This window comes from Oncorhynchus tshawytscha, unplaced genomic scaffold, assembly GCF_018296145.1.
Source record: "Oncorhynchus tshawytscha isolate Ot180627B unplaced genomic scaffold, Otsh_v2.0 Un_contig_178_pilon_pilon, whole genome shotgun sequence".
NCBI lineage: Eukaryota > Metazoa > Chordata > Actinopteri > Salmoniformes > Salmonidae > Oncorhynchus > Oncorhynchus tshawytscha.
The window spans coordinates 172,666-186,844 of record NW_024609764.1 but is presented as its reverse complement, the minus strand read 5'-3'; the positions used below and the strand labels follow the sequence as shown (position 1 = coordinate 186,844).

The 14,179-nt window shown below is 46.4% G+C and overlaps 1 protein-coding gene across 1 annotated transcript; it reads right to left on the bottom strand.

Annotated features, from left to right (window-relative positions):
* Positions 1–3,575: 3,575 nt before the first annotated feature.
* Positions 3,576–12,476, bottom strand: LOC121845787 (protein asteroid homolog 1-like). Its single transcript, XM_042317733.1, has 5 exons — positions 11,708–12,476; positions 6,066–6,586; positions 4,982–5,195; positions 4,697–4,871; positions 3,576–4,562 (listed from the first exon to the last, which is right to left on the bottom strand). The coding sequence occupies exons 1-5, from the start codon at positions 12,456–12,458 to the stop codon at positions 4,235–4,237; spliced, it is 1,989 nt and encodes a 662-aa protein (XP_042173667.1). The 5' UTR covers positions 12,459–12,476; the 3' UTR covers positions 3,576–4,234.
* Positions 12,477–14,179: the final 1,703 nt, after the last annotated feature.

Sequence of the window (14,179 nt, the reverse complement as noted above, 5' to 3'; positions counted from 1 at the left end):
TGGTGTGGGCTACCATGGTGGTGGAGGTGTGGGCTACCATGGTGGTGGTGGTGTGGACTACCATGTTGGTGGAGGTGGTGTGGGCTACCACGGTGGTGGTGGTGTGGGCTACCGTGGTGGTGGTTGTGGTGTGGGCTACCATGGTGGTGGAGGTGGGCTACCATGGTGGTGGTGGTGTGGGCTACCATGTTGGTGGAGGTTGTGTGGGCTACCACGGTGGTGGTGGTGTGGGCTAACGTATTGGTGGATGTGTGGGCTACCGTGGTGGTGGTGGTGTTGGATATTCCGTGGTGGTGGTGGTGTGGGCTACTGTGGTAGTGGTGTGGCTACCATGGTGGAGGTGGTGTGGGCTACCATGGTGGTAGTGTGGGCTACCGTGGTGGTGGTGGTGGTGGTGGGGCTACCGTGGTGGTGGAGGTGGTGTGGGCTACAGTGGTGGTGGTGTGGGCAACCATGGTGGTGGTGGTGTGGGCTAACATGGTGGAGGTGTCGTGGTCTACTGTGGTGGTGGTGTTGGTGGTGTGGGAAATCATGGTGGTGTTGTTGTGAGCTACCATGGTGGTGGAGTTCTGTGCTACCATGGTGGTGGTGGGCTACCATGGTGGTGGAGTTGTGGTCTACTGGGGTGGTGGTGCTGCTGGCTACTGGGGTGGTGGTGCTGTGAGCAACTGTGGTTGTGGTGCTGTGAGCTACTATGTTTGTGGTAGTGTGGGCTACTGTGGTGATGGCGCTGTGGACTACTGTGGTGGTGGTGTGGGCAACTGTGGTGGTGGAGTAGTGGGATACCATGGTGGTGTTGTTGTGGGCTACCATGGTGGTGTTGTTGTGGGCTACAATAGTGGTCTTGTTGTGAGCTACCATTATGGTGTTGGTGTGGGCTACCATGGTGGTAGAGTTGTGGGCTACCATGGTGGTGGAGTAGGGGGCTACCATGGTGGTGGAGTAGTGGGCTACCATGGTGGTGGAGTAGTGGACTACCATGGTGGTGGAGTAGTTGGCTAACATGGTGGTGTTGTGGGCTACCATGGTGTTGTTGGTGTGGGCTACTATGGTGGTGGAGTAGTGAGACCCTCGGATGAGTCCACAGTGTCTCCTGACCCCTCCTGTCTCAGCCTCCAGTATTTATGCTGCAGTAGTTTATGTGTCGGGGGCTAGGGTCAGTTTGTTATATCTGGAGTACTTCTCCTGTCCTATTCGGTGTCCTGTGTGAATCTAAGTGTGCGTTCTCTAATTCTCTCCTTCTCTCTCTCGGAGGACCTGAGCCCTAGGACCATGCCCCAGGATTACCTGACATGATGACTCCTTGCTGTCCCCAGTCCACCTGGCCGTGCTGCTGCTCCAGTTTCAACTGTTCTGCCTTCTTATTATTCGAACATGCTGATCATTTATGAACATTTGAACATCTTGGCCATGTTCTGTTATAATCTCCACCCGGCACATCCAGAAGAGGACTGGCCACCCCACATAGACTGGTTCCTCTCTAGGTTTCTTCCTAGGTTTTGGCCTTTCTAGGGAGTTTTTCCTAGCCACCGTGCTTCTACACCTGCATTGCTTGCTGTTTGGGGTTTTAGGCTGGGTTTCTGTACAGCACTTTGAGATATCAGCTGATGTACGGTGGGCTATATAAATAAATTTGATTTGATTTGAGATACCATGATGGTGGTGCTGTGGGCTACCATGGTGGTGGAGTTGTGGGCTACCATGGTGGTGGTGGTGGGCTACCATGGTGGTGGAGTTGTGGTCTACTGTGGTGGTGGTTCTGTGGGCTACCGTGGTGGTGGTGCTGTTAGTTACTATGTTTGTGGTGGTGTGGGCTACTGTGGTTGTGGTGGTGTTGTTGTGAGCTACCATGGTGGTGGAGGTGTGGGCTACCATGATGTTGGTGCTGTGGGCTACCATGGTTCTGGATCTGTGGGCTACCATGGTGGTGGTGGTGTGGTCTACTGTATTGGTGGTGCTGTGGGCTACTGTGGTGCTGGTGCTGTGAGCTACTATGTTTTTGGTGGTGTTGGCTACTGTGGTGGTAGTGTGGGCAACCCCCAACTTACTATCCTGAGACAAGGCTGAGTGTAGCCCACAAAGATCTTCCATACGGCACGAACCCGAGGGGGGGCACCAACCCGGACAGGAAGATCACGTCAGTGACTCAACCCACTCAAGTGACCCACCCCTCCTTTGGACGGCATGGAGAGCACCAGTAAGCCAGTGACTCAGCCCCCTTTATAGGGTTTGAGGCAGAGAATCCCAGTGGAAAGAGGGGAACCGGCCAGGCAGAGACAGCAAGGACGGTTCGTTGCTCCAGTGCCTTTCCGTTCACCTTCACACTCCTGGACCAGACTACACTCAATCATAGGATCTACTGAAGAGATGAGTCTTCAAAAAAGACTTAAAGGTCGAGACCGAATCTGCGTCTCTCACATGGATAAGCAGACCATTCCATAAAAATTGAGCTCTATAGGAGAAAGCCCTGCCTCCAGCTGTTTGCTTATAAATTCTAGGGTCAGTAAGGAGGCCTGCGTCTTGTGACCGTAGCGTATGTGTAGGTATGTACGGCAGGACGGAATTGGAAAGATAGGTAGGAGCAAGCCTATGTAATGCTTTGTAGTTCAGCAGTAAAACCTTGAAATCAGCCCTTGACAGGAAGCCAGTGTAGAGAGGCTAGCACTGGAGCAATATAATCACAGTTTGGGGTTATAGTCAAGATTCTAGCAGCCGTGTTTAGCACTAACTGAAGTTTATTTAGTGCTTTATCCGGGTATCCAGAAAGTAGAGCATTGCAGTAGTCTAATCTAGATGTGACAAAAGCATGGATTCATAGTTCTTCATCTTTTTTTAACAGAAAGTTTCTGATTGTTGTGTGGGCTACCATGTTGGTGGTGGTGGTGTGGGCTACCATGGTTGTGGTGGTGTGGGCTACCATGGTAGTGGTGGTGTGGGCTACCATGGTGGTGGTGGTGTGGGCTACCATGGTGGTGGTGGTGGTGTGGGCTACCATGGTGGTAGTGGTGTGGGCTACCATGTTGGTGGTGGTGGTGTGGGCTACCATGTTGGTGGTGGAGGTGGTGTGGGCTACCACGTTGGTTGTGGTGTGGGCTACCATGGTGGTGGTAGTGTGGGCTACCTTGGTGGTGGTGTGGGCTACCATGGGGGTGGTGGTGTGGGCTACCGTGGTGGTGGTGTGGGCTATCATGGTGGTGGTTGTGTGGGTTACCGTGGTGGTGGTGTGGGCTACCATGATGGTGGTGGTGTGGGCTACCGTGATGGTGTTGGTGTGGGCTACCATGGTGGTTGTGGTGGTGTGGGCTACTGTGGTGGTGGTGGTGTGGGCTACCATTGTGGTGGTGGTGTGGGCTACCATGGTGGTGTGGTGGTGTGGGCTACTGTGGTGGTGTAGTGGTGGTGTGGGCTACCATGGTGGTGTGGTGGTGTGGGCTACTGTGGTGGTGGTGGTGGTGGTGTGGGCTACCATGGTGTTGGTGGTGGTGGTGTGGGCTACCATGGTGGTGGTGGTGGTGGTGTGGGCTACCATGGTGTTGGTGGTGGTGGTGTGGGCTACCATGGTGTTGGTGGTGGTGGTGTGGGCTACCATGGTGTTGGTGGTGGTGGTGTGGGCTACCATGGTGTTGGTGGTGGTGGTGTGGGCTACCATGGTGGTGGTGGTGGTGTGGGCTACTGTGGTGGTGGTTCAAACATACATTTTCAAAAGATGAAGGTTTCTTATTCCATTCAATTCTAATCCTAATCCAACCTAATATATTTCTCCCATTACATTCTAAACATGCAACATTTTAAATGCTCCAACACCATTAGATTATCAACCTCCTCCTCTAACAAACATAGTCAATACCCCTTACACCCCTTACAGCAAACAACAATATAACATTCTACCATTTTACTGCACTACTTTAACTCCCCTTTAATATTTCACAATGTTTTCAACCTTTAACATGTTACATATTTAACCTTGAATTTTCACTTCAATAAACCTCAGTCACAATTAATTTATTCTCATTTTTCTTATTTTCTTTAATCAATGTCAAATCTCTTATCAATGTTCTCTCCATGTGTAAGTGAAAGGGGAAGCTCTTCATGAGTATGAGTGTATGCAAGTGGGGCCTTCCTACCTTTGCACTCTGTCACTTTAATGTCACAGAAAACAGTATAGAACTCAACAGGTATATAGTGGTCCCTATATAGTGGTCCCTATATCTATAACTCAACAGGTGGTCCCTATTTAGCGGTGCCTATATCTATAACTCAACAGAGCTTTATTGAATCTTTCCTTCCTCTTGTGATGGGACATTGGGACTTCAGTCCAGCCTACTCCATCATCATCATCATCATCATCATCAAATTCTTCATCCTCCAGCGACAGAATCTGCAGAGGGGCCGTCAGGTTGTCCAGTGGTCTCAGCTTCCTGGAAGTTGAGTATGGACGCATGGCGTCCAGCATGGCTCTGTACAGCTGCACAGAGGAAGGGTCTTCCATCAGGAGAGAATCTGGGGTCACCCCCCCTCTCAGTTGGTCCACAAGCTGGTGCACCAGAGTTCCCTTGTACAGCCTAGACTCCAATAGGGAAACAACAGAGGGTTGAATTAGCTGTGTTGCTGCTGGGCTAGAAAACAATGTAAAGGAATACCACTGGTCTACTCTAGAGGTTAGAGGTTAGGGTTGTTTTAGGAAGGGACACCTTACCAGGCACACTGAGGCTCAGGTAGAGGGAAGCACAGCAGTTGGTTCAGGTCAAGGCAATCCCTCATGCAGCGCTTCCATTGGCTATAGGCGTGGGCCACACCCAGGTCTGGACTCATAGCAGGTCTCTGAATCAGCCCTCTCATCCTCTCCAACACTGGTCCCTCCTCTATAAACCCTGATACACAAGAAGGGGAGGAGTCATTGGCTGCACTTCACGCACTTTATTTATAAATTCCAAGTTGTGTGTGGCTGTGTGTGTGTTTTCATTCATATTCTGGTCCATACCTCTCTGGCTCTTCCTCTGTCTGCAGAGCTCTCCGAACACAAGTCCTAGTAGCAGGGCCTGCAGGAGAGGAAGGTCTGGTCGGGGATGGGCGTGCCTCAGCCAGTAGTAGGTAACAGCCACAGGAAGTCCCAGATGAGGTGGGACACCATTCAAAGTGGACTGGGACACACCAAGGGTCTCCAAAAATACCTCAAGCCGCTCAAAATATGGAGTCTAAGAAACAGAACAAGAGAATGAGAATCAATTTCAGAATGAACAGCAGTATGTTTATATTATACTGTATACTACATCACATGTATACATACCTGATATACTGTATACTATATCACGTCTACATACCTGATATACTGTATACTATATCACATGTATACATACCTGATATACTGTATGCTATATCACATATATATGTAGCAGTGTGATGTTGTTCCCCTAGATGATGCACCAAGTTGCACACTAGGACCAGTTCAAATAGGCCAGGTCCAGAGGGAATGTTAATCATTTGATAATAATAATAATAATTCAATGTGTTTTTTACATTTATTTACAGCTGCATAGCTAATGTTTTTCTTTGGTGTACAAACACTTTTTCATATCATTATTGTACATACATGTGATTGTAAAAGTTTTGTATATTTTGGTTTGGTCCATCGCAGGTTATCTGTATTTCCATACTCCCTTATTGTTCTCTTTTGCCTGACCTTCGGCTAGCGAGGTATGTTGTCCTTGGCTCCCAAATTGTTCAATATAAAACCGTGGTAATGTTACACAATGTACTGTTATGCAACCATAAGTTTGTTACAATGTGGACAATATAAAGATTTATATTAACAAGTTTCACCCAGCTCGCTAACTAGGGTACCTACAGTATGTTAACTTGTGAGTACTTGGGACAGTGTTTGAGTGAGTGTCCATTTGGTTGCGCAGGTGCCTGAGAGCTAGTACTGCGCCAAGGGCTAACATATTGTGTGTTGTCTCTTCGTGTGCAGGACAAATTAAAATAATTCAACCAGCAGACCTCCAATTGTGGCAGGGTCCTAATTAAAAAGTTCACAACGCAGAACGAACCACGCTACATATACATACCTGATTCAACATGTTTAGCTGCAGGTGTTGTGCAGCACTGGGGAGGACGGATATAACCATGCAGCTGGTCAGGTTCTTCCCTTCCCTGTCATACTCCTCCACTTCCCTCCCTTCACCCAGCAGCAGCCCGTAGAACACCTGCCGTATGGGCCGAGAGGTGTTGTTCCCACTGGGTAAGCTGTGATCTTCCACTTGGATACCCTGTATCACTGGCCTCCGCTGCAGAATGTGTATCATGTAGGAGGGAAGTGTCCCGTTCGTCAACGGCAGCAGGGTCCAGTCTGGAAGGACCCTCAGATGGTCTGGGAGAAGGCCGGGATCAGGAGCCTCGCCATCATTGAAGAAACGCTCCAGGCAACTGGGTTGAATCTGGTATGTTTCTATGCCCCGAGAGAGGGCCTGGAGGGCAGCATCCATGTTGTTTTCCCCATGACCAATGAGGAGGTGCACATTGTCCAAGGCCTCCTGTTTCTTCTGGAAACTGGCCAGCCATTTCAGCAACTTGTTGAAAAAGACAACCCCTTCCCAAGCACAAAAAACAAACATATACAGTTAAAGTCGTAGGTATATGTACATTTTAGCAAAATACATTTAAACTCACTTTTTCACAATTCCTGACATTTAATCCTAATAAAAAATGCATTGTCTTTGGTCAGTTAGTGATGATCCTAACTGACCAAAGACAATGCATTTTTTACTAGGATTAAATGCTCACCAGGATCACCACTTTATTTTAAGAATGTGAAATGTCAGAATATTTATTAATTTCAACTTATATTTCTTTCATCACATTCCCAGTGGGTCAGAAGTTTACATAAACTCAATTAGTATTTGGTAGCATTGCCTTTACATTGTTTAACTTGGGTCAAATGTTTCGGGTAGCCTTCCACAAGCTTCACAAAATAAGTTGGGTGAATTTTGGCCCATTCCTCCTGACAGAGTTGGTGTAACTGAGTCAGGTTTTGTAGGCCTCCTTGCTCGCACACGCTTTTTCAGTTCTGCCCTCAAGTTTTCTATGGGATTGAGGTCAGGGCTTTGTGATGGCCACTCCAAAACCTCGATTTTGTTGTCCTTAAGCCATTTTGACACAACCTTGGAAGTATGGTTGGGGTCATTGTCAATTTGGAAGACCCATTTGCGACCAAGCTTTAACTTCCTGACTGATGTCTTGAGATGTTGCTTCAATATTTCCACATCATTTACTTCCCTCATGATGCCATCTATTTTGTGAAGTGCACCAGTCCCTCCTGCAGCAAAGCACCCCCACAACATGATGCTACCACCCCCATGCTTCACGGTTGGGATGGTGTTCTTCGGCTTGCAAGCCTCCCCCTTTTTCCTCCAAACATAACGATGGTCATTATGGCAAAACAGTTATTTTTTTGTTTCATCAGACCAGAGGACATTTCACCAAAAAGTATGATCTTTGTCCCCATGCGCAGTTGCAAACCGTAGTCTGGCTTTTTTATGATGGTTTTGGAGCAGTGGCTTCTTCCTTGCTGAGTGGCCTTTCAGGTTATGTCGATATAGGACTCGTTTTACTGTGGATACAGATACTTTTGTACCTGTTTCCTCCAACATCTTCACAAGGTCCTTTGCTGTTGTTCTTGGATTGATTTGCACTTTTCGCACCAAAGTACGTTCATCTCTAGGAGACAGAATACGTCTTCTTCCTGAGCGGTATGACGGCTGCGTGGTCCCATGGTGTTTATACCAGCAACAGTGTGTGAAAACCTTGTGAAGACTTACAGAAAACGTTTGACCTCTGTCATTGCCAACAAACGGTATATAACAAAGTATTGAGATAAACTTTTGTTATTGACCAAATACTTATTTTCCACCATAATTTGCAAATAAATTAATTAAAAATCCTACAATGTGATTTTCTGGATCTTTTTTTCTCATTTTGTCTGTCATAGTTGAAGTGTACCTGTGATAAAAATTACAGGCCTCTGTCATCTTTTTAAGTGGGAGAACTTGCACAATTGATGGCTGACTAAATACTTTTTTGCCCCACTGTACATACATACATACAAAACCCCAGTAGATATACAGGACTAAAGGCACACATACCCACCCTCGTAACACCCTGACCTCGTCACACCCTGACCTCGTCACACCCTGACCTCGTAACACCCTGACCTCGTCACACCCTGACCTCGTCACACCCTGACCTCGTCACACCCTGACCTCGTCACACCCTGACCTCGTCACACCCTGACCTCGTCACACCCTGACCTCGTCACACCCTGACCTCGTAACACCCTGACCTGACCAAAATAATAAAGAAAACAAAGATAACTAAGGTCAGGGCGTGACAGATATATACATTTAATGTCTACTTTATTATATAGTGTTTTATTAAGTATATTAAATGTATTTTAAATTATCTTAATTAGTACTTACGCAAATGATTAATATATTAAATAAAGAGCAAAACAAATATTCTTTGAATACACTTTAGGTCGGTTATATGTATTGTATGTTATATGAATCTGTAGCATTTAAGTATACTTCAGTATACATATAATATATTAATATATACTTTTTTCTTGGGTTGCTTCGGGATTGAGTTGCTTCGGAGAGTAGTCTTCCCACCTGATGGGAAAGCCCTGTTAAGCAAGTTGACATAGTCGTTTTCCTGCGATGGCGGCGAAGACTGGGAGAAGCTGTCTGTTGATATTGAAGTGACTGCAGAGGCTTGTTGTGGTGTACCGCTTGCAGGGGATGTATCTTTGAGAGCTCCCGGGTTGCACAGAGGCTTTCATCCCACTTCAAATGGGACATGGGCAGTCACATGAAAGTCACTGTCATTGGACAGAACCGGACATTTTCACCTTTGAGCCAGTGAGGCCAGTTCTTGGTCTGCCTCACAGATGCTGCACAAACGGAACCTTTAAGCTGGAGAGGGCCTGTTTGAAGACTTGTTTGACGAAGGTTGGTATTTAGACTTCCCCCTTGACGCCCCCATGGACAAGTTGTTGGCTGTGTTGATCTTTGATTGAACTCGTTGGTGGAGAGTTTCAAACTTTTTGTCAGAGCCTTCATCTATAATCACATAAGGGTCAATGTCGCAATTTCTCAGAGCCTTAAAAGCATCAAAATCCCCTCCATGCTTCTGATCCAAACATGAGTTAAAATAAAGCAAGTGGTAGAGATTACTGCCATCTATGACCAGCTTGGCGTTTCCCGAAGTGATCATCTTTTAAAAAATAAAAATAAACGTTTCATTTTCATCTATAAACCCGAGAAGAGCTCCGTCTGGGATGTGATGTCTTAACAATTGAAGAGTTTCAGTCACAGGACTATTTATAGGATCATTACAATGGATGAGTTTTCATTTCGTTAACTTTTCCCTTTCGATACATCATATGTCCCTCGTGATCTCTTTATGGTCACTTCACCTGATGCTGAGTAGATCTGGGGTAGGCTGTCATTGTAAACAAGAATTTGTTCTTAAATGACTTGCCTAGTTTATCTATATGTATATACCAAATTTGGTGCTGATTGGTCCAGCGGTTCTGTAGAAGAATGCATTTTAAACTAGTAAACAATCATTGAAAATGTTCCAAAATACATCAAAAAGCATGTAATATTGCATGATCAGTTTGTTGCTGAGATCTGATATTTGGCAAGCGTGGTAAACAGTACAGAAGCACTAACCCTACATGTCATGTTGATATCATTTTCAGTTCATCTAAAACAATTGTTGTGTGTATTTACAATCTCCTTTTCCAAACAGATTAATCATTTACCTAGCTCTTATCAATAGCTCTTATCAATAGCTCTTATAAATAGCTCTTATCAATTATGAACGTACAGTGCAAAGAATGTTATTTCTATCAGAACAAATAAAGTAGATACATTTTTCCACTTGGAACCGGCAGGTTCACTCAACCTTATTCATGGTTTCCTTGCACTTAAAAGTGGGAGAATTACGATAGATTTAAGTCAAGGTCAGAATATGTCATAGCTGTAGACACACTTCCGCCAAACGTTAATTTCTTTGATCTCCACAACAAATGAATAGCGGGTGTTATAGCATAATATTGTCATGTTTAAATTCAAGGTCAAAATACACATAGAGAGAATGACGCGCACTTAACTTGGTCTTTATCGGCCCTCATAGGAGGAATGGATTATATAAAAAGGTTTTCTCTTCCATCTGACTTGGAAATGAAACCTCGTAACAGACAAGCTGCTGCACACAATTGGTAAAAAACTGGTTGGATTGGTTGGTGTCTGGATCTGGAACCCAAACTGGCTGTGTTGGTTGGCAAATTACTGTATGTACACTGAACAAAAATATAAAAGCAACATGCAACAATTGAAAGGTTTTTCTTTTTTACAGTTCATATAACAAAATTAGTCCATTTAAAGGAGTTCATTAGGCCCTAATTTATGGATTTCACATGACTGGGAATACAGATATGCATCTGTTGGTCACAGAAACCTTCACAAAAACGTAGAGGAGTGGATCAGAAAACCAGTCAGGATCTGGTGTGACAAACCATTTGCCTCGTGCAGCGCGACACATCTCCTTCACATAGAGTTGATCAAGCTGTTGATTGTGGCCTGCGGCATGTTGTCCAACTCCTCTCCAGTGGCTCTGTGAAGTTGCTGGATATTGGCGGGAACTGGAACACGATGTCATACATGTCCACCCAGAGCATTACTAACATTCTCAACGGGTGACATGTCTGGTGAGTATGCAGGTCATGGAATAACTGGGACATTTTCAGCTTCCAGGAATTGTGTACAGATCCTTGAGACATGGGGCCGTGCATTATCATGCTGAAACATGAGGTGATGGGGGCAGATGAATGGCATGACAATGGGCCTCAGGATCTCGTGACGTTATCTCTGTGCATTAAACTTTCCATTGATAAAATGCAATTGTGTTCATTGTCCGTAGCTTGTACCTACCCATACTATAACCCCACCGCCACCATGGGGCACTCTGTTCACAACGTTGACATCAGCAAACCTTTCGCCCACGCAACGCCATACACATTGTCTGCCAGATACCCAGTACAGTTGAAGGATTCAGTCACAGCGTGCCAGTGGCCATCGAAGGTGAGCATTTGCCCACTGAAGTCAGTTACGTCGCCGAACAGCAGTCAGTTCAAGACCCTGGTGAGGACGACGAGCACGCAGATGAGCTCCCCTGAGAGGGTTTCTGACAGTTTCTACAGAAGTTCAGCAGCAAACCAACAGTTTTATCAGCTGTCCGGGTGGTTTGTCTCAGATCATCCCGCAAGTGAAGAAGCCAGATGTGGAGGACCTTGGCTGGCGTTTACAAGTAGTATGCAGTTGTGAGGCCAGTTGGACGTACTGACAAATTCTTTAAAACGACGTTGGAATCGGCTTATGGTCGAGAAATGAACATTCAATTATCTGGCAACAGCTCTGGTGGACATTCCTGTAGTCAGCATGCCAATTGTAAGCTCCATCAAAACTTGAGACATCTGTGGCATTGTGTTTTGTTGTTCCCAGCACAAGGTGCACCTGTGTAATGACCGTGTTTGCCTTTCACGCCAGCTACCTGGGTTCGCTTGTGTGCCCCGCCGTTCGCTACAGTATTATGTGCGTCTGTGGCGATTATGTAAACTTCAGTAAACACTTAATTTATTAAAACTTACCGCGCTTCCAATTGGGTTCCATCGATAAGCTGTCTTCAAACTTGATGGGAAAGCCCATCTTATCCAAGTTGACATAGTCGTTTCCTGCGATGGCAGCGAAGACTAGGAGAAGCTGTCTGTTGATGTTGAAGTGTCTGCAGAAGCTTGTTGTGGTGTACAGCTTGCAGGGGATGTCATTTTCAGGACTCCAGCGTTGCACTGACGGGTTCTGCCACTGAAAATGGGACATGGGAAGATATCCTGCCTGGATGTCAAAAATATAAAAGTCACTGTCATTGGACAGGACCGGACACTTCCACTTTTGAGCCAAGGAGGCTATTTCTTGATCTGCTTCAAAGATGCAATGCGCAAATGGCACCTTCAGGCTGGAGAGGACCTGTTTGAAGACTTGTTTGATGAAGACTGGCAGTAAACGTCTCTCCCGAAGCCCCATGGACAAGTTGTTGGCTTGGTTGATCCTTGATTGAGCTCGTTGTCGGAGAGTTTCAAACTTTTTATCGGAAAATTCAGAGCCTCCGTCTATAATCACATAAGGTTCAATGCCACAATCTCTCAGAGACTTAAAGAACTTGCAGACCTGGTCCTGAAATGCATCATATTCCCCTCCATGCTGCTGATCCACACATGAGGTCAAATAAAGAGAGTGGTAGATATTACAACCATCTATGACTACCTTGCTGTTTCTGAAGCGATAATCTGTTAAAATCGCTCCATGATCACCTATAAAGCTGGTTAAACCCAAGACACCCATAATGTGATCTATCTAGGATGTGATGTCTTTCTAAGTGAAGAGTTTCAGTCACAGGACTATTTATAGGATCATTACAATGGATGAGTTTTCTTTTAGTTAAGTTTCCCTTTCAATATGTCATATGTCCCTCATGATCTCTTTATGGTCACTTCACCTGATGCTGAGTAGATCTTTATGGTCACTTCACCTGATGCTGAGTAGATCTTTATGGTCACTTCACCTGATGCTGAGTAGATCTTTATGGTCACTTCACCTGATGCTGAGTAGATCTTTATGGTCACTTCACCTGATGCTGAGTAGATCTTTATGGTCACTTCACCTGATGCTGAGTAGATCTTTATGGTCACTTCACCTGATGCTGAGTAGATCTTGACGAGTTCATTGGATTCTTTAAAGAAAATAATACAATCAGAAATGGGCTACCGTGATGATGTTCGTGCTGTGGGTCACCATGGTGGTGGTGTTGGCTACCATGGTGGTGGTGTTGGTGTGGGTTACCATGGTGGTGGTGGTGGTGGTGTTGTGGGTTACCATGTTGGTGGTGGTGGTGGTGGTGTTGTTGTCGCTACCATGTTGGTGGTGGTGGTGGTGTATGCTAGCCTGACGGTGGTAAAGGCTACCATGGTGGTGGGGGTGTGGTCTAGCGTGAGGGTGATGTGGGTTACCATGGTGGTGGTGGTGGTGGTGGTGGTGGTGTTGTGGGTTACCATGGTGGTGGTGGTGGTGATGTGGTCTACCATGGTGGTGTTGTGGGTTACCATGGTGGTGATGGTGGTGTTGTGGGTTACCATGGTGATGTGGTCTACCATGGTGGTGTTGTGGGTTACCATGGTTTTGGTAGTGGTGTATGCTAGCGTGAGGGTGATGTGGGCTACTATGGTGGTGTGACAGTTAAACCACAGGAGGAGATGGAGTAACAGGTCAAAGGGTTTAAGGTTAATTAACTTAAAATACAGGAGGACATGGAGTGAAGCGTTTCAGTCACATGACTATCTACATCATCATTACAATGGATGGGTTTCTCTTTTGTTAAGTTTCTCTTTCCGTAAACCTAACAGGCAAATGCCCTGGTAGAGGAATGTATTATGCAAACACTGGTCATCACACATGATCACTTAGACACTGTCAGGTAACTGACTTACCTTGTATAGTTTCTGTTCCATCTTATATGGAAATAGAACTTCCATAACTGATAAGCTGCTGCACACTATTTCTATAAACTGATTGGGTTGGTTGGCAAAGGACTGTATTTAGTTTAGGTTGCTGATGGTGTTGTGGGCTACCATGGTGGTGGTGATGGTGGTGTGGGCTACCGTGGTGGTGGAGGTGGTGTGGGCTACCATGGTGGTGGAGGTGGTGTGGGCTACCATGGTGCTGGAGGTGGTGTGGGCTACTGTGGTGGTGGTCTGGGCTACCGTGATGGTGGAGGGGGTGTGGGCTACCATGGTGGTGGTGTGGGCTACCGTGGTGGTGGTTTGGACTACCATTGTGGAGGTGGTGTGGGCTACCATGGTGGTGGTGGTCTGGGCTACTGTGGTGGTGGAGGTGGTGTGGGCTACCATGGTGGTGGAGGTGGTGTGGGCTACCATGGTGGTGGTGGAGTGGGCTACCATAGTGCTGGAGGTGGTGTGGGCTACTGTGGTGGTGGAGGTGGTGTGGGCTACCATGGTGGTGGTGGAGTGGGCTACCATGGTGCTGGAGGTGGTGTGGGCTACTGTGGT

Excerpts from the sequence above, each read along its gene's own strand:
- LOC121845787 (XM_042317733.1), bottom strand. The coding sequence starts at position 12,458 with ATGGGTGTCTTGGGTTTAACCAGCTTTATAGGTGATCATGGAGCGATT. Across the intron at positions 6,587-11,707 it reads GGAACCCAATTGGAAGCGCG|GGGTTGTCTTTTTCAACAAG; the intron begins GTAAGTTTTAAT and ends GTGCTTGGGAAG. Across the intron at positions 4,872-4,981 it reads ACAGAGGAAGAGCCAGAGAG|GGTTTATAGAGGAGGGACCA; the intron begins GTATGGACCAGA and ends CTTGTGTATCAG.